Consider the following 1,874-nt stretch of genomic DNA (forward strand, 5'->3'; position numbering starts at 1 on the left):
GAGAGAGATGCATGAACACACACAAACATAGACATAACATAAACGTATACAAATATGTACGTGTCCAAATCTGCCACACAACTGCATGCATATTTATGTACATAGCTGAATGTGTTTTATACTACAGGGTTGTAAGCACATATATTCACACCTTCTTACACACAAATATTTGATCAGGCATCCTATCCATTCCAGAATTGCTCTTCAGAGTGGATGGTATAGAGGAATGAGGTGAACTCTATGACTTCAAAGGTCCCTTGCTGCTTTGAAGTACAAAAATCTATGTTTCTATAATACACATGGCTGGGCCCGTCACCCACATGTGTGTATATGTGTATGTATATATGTGTGTGTGTGCGTGTGTGTACACACACACGCACACACACATATATGAATATACAAATCTTTCATGAACATGCACACTTCTTCCCACTTTGGGAAAAACAGGAAGCACAGCCAGCAAGGAAAAACAGTGATTAGGGGAGGATGAGAGGGAAAAGGGTACAGCCACACAAGACACTGTAGTTCTCCCAAACAAGGATTCTCTAAACCCCAGACCCCGGGACTCTGAGAGAGGGAGAAAAAACTCCTCGTAAAAGGGCTTGGGAAAGAAGGTTTTAAGCCCTCTCACAGGCTTGTGAGTCTGAAAATGAGCGTGCGTGCGTGTGTGTGCGATCCTAGGGACGAGGGTCTAGACTGGGAGGACTGAGATCCATTGGGCAGGCGGGTGCCGGGCCCCTTCCCCGGTCCCACTTGGGTACCCTTAGAGGCGGGAGTGGAGCGGGGCAGAGAAAGCAGCAAAGGCAGGACATACGCATGCACACGCGCATCTTCCCCCACCGAGGCGCCCACAGCGACGGCGGAGCAGGCTCACAGACGTTAGAGAAGCTCAGAGCACGCAGAGCAGTTGGCCCCACCAGCCTGTGGCCCGCGGGGCGCGCCGTCACAAAGTTTTGTGCAGAGGCGGGCACCGCGGGCTCTCGCGGGCAAAGTGCGGCCCCGTGCAAGCGCACACAGCAGCCCCTCAGAGCGCACGGACTCGCCGTCAGCCGCCGGCTGCGGGCACACGGCGGCGGGCTCCCGGCGGCACCGAGCGGGCTAGCGGCGCCCTCGCGCGCGCGCGCGCACACACACACACACACACACACACGCACACACAAGCTTCTCACACGTGCGCCTGCTCTGCTGTTTTTCCTTCCCACCCCCACTCCCGTGGGGCCTCCTTAAAGGGACCCAGGCCCGCAGCCTCGGGGCCCCCGCCGGGGGAGGGAGAGGGGGGGCGCCCCTGAGGGGTCTGGGGGTCAGAGCTCCGAGCCCCCCGCCCGCTGCCCCCAACGGGGCCCGGAGCTCACCCGTGAGCTGATCGTAGGAGCCGTCCAGGTCCCGGGAATCGGACAGACTCTCCTTTCGCGCTTGGCCCCGCATGGCCCCCGGCGCGGCCGTTACCCCCACGGCGCTGCCCGCCCCGGCTGGGGAAGGGGCGCGGGGGCCGGGGCGGTCCCTCAGCGCCCCCTGGCGGCGAGAGCGCGCCGACCGGTCCTGGGTCCGAGGCCCGAGGTCCCGGCTGTGGGACGCCCCCTGCTGGCTCCGCGCTCCGGCTCGCGCGCGCCCCTCAGCCGGGTAGCCGGGGCCGGAGGCTATCCGCAGTCCTGGAAGAGAGTCAGACGGCCGGGGAGAGCAGAGGCAGAGCCGGAGTCAGCCCGAGCCGCCCAGATCTTCCCGCCCCCTCCCCGCGGCTGTCACCGCCGCCTCCCTCCCTCAGCGCTGCTGGGATTGGTTTCCCGGGCCCCCCCCTCCCCCAGACTGCCCGGGGGAGGGGGCAGAGGACCGCGGGGCGGTGGGAGGTCTTTAGCGCCCCCGGAGCCGGGGGAAAG

At 62.3% G+C, this 1,874-nt stretch overlaps 1 protein-coding gene across 2 annotated transcripts in view; it reads right to left on the minus strand.

Moving 5' to 3' along the window:
* Positions 1-1,516, minus strand: part of KCNIP2 (potassium voltage-gated channel interacting protein 2) — a 42,630-nt gene extending 41,114 nt beyond the window's left edge. For both annotated transcript variants that reach the window (XM_031955733.1, XM_031955735.1), the window contains exon 1: positions 1,353-1,516. In XM_031955733.1, coding sequence (XP_031811593.1) covers positions 1,353-1,425 — 73 coding nt within the window. In that variant the 5' untranslated portion in view covers positions 1,426-1,516. The remainder of the gene's footprint in view (positions 1-1,352) is intronic.
* Between the last annotated feature and the right edge of the window lie 358 nt (positions 1,517-1,874).

Source organism: Sarcophilus harrisii, chromosome 2, assembly GCF_902635505.1.
Source record: "Sarcophilus harrisii chromosome 2, mSarHar1.11, whole genome shotgun sequence".
Taxonomy (NCBI): Eukaryota; Metazoa; Chordata; class Mammalia; order Dasyuromorphia; family Dasyuridae; genus Sarcophilus; species Sarcophilus harrisii.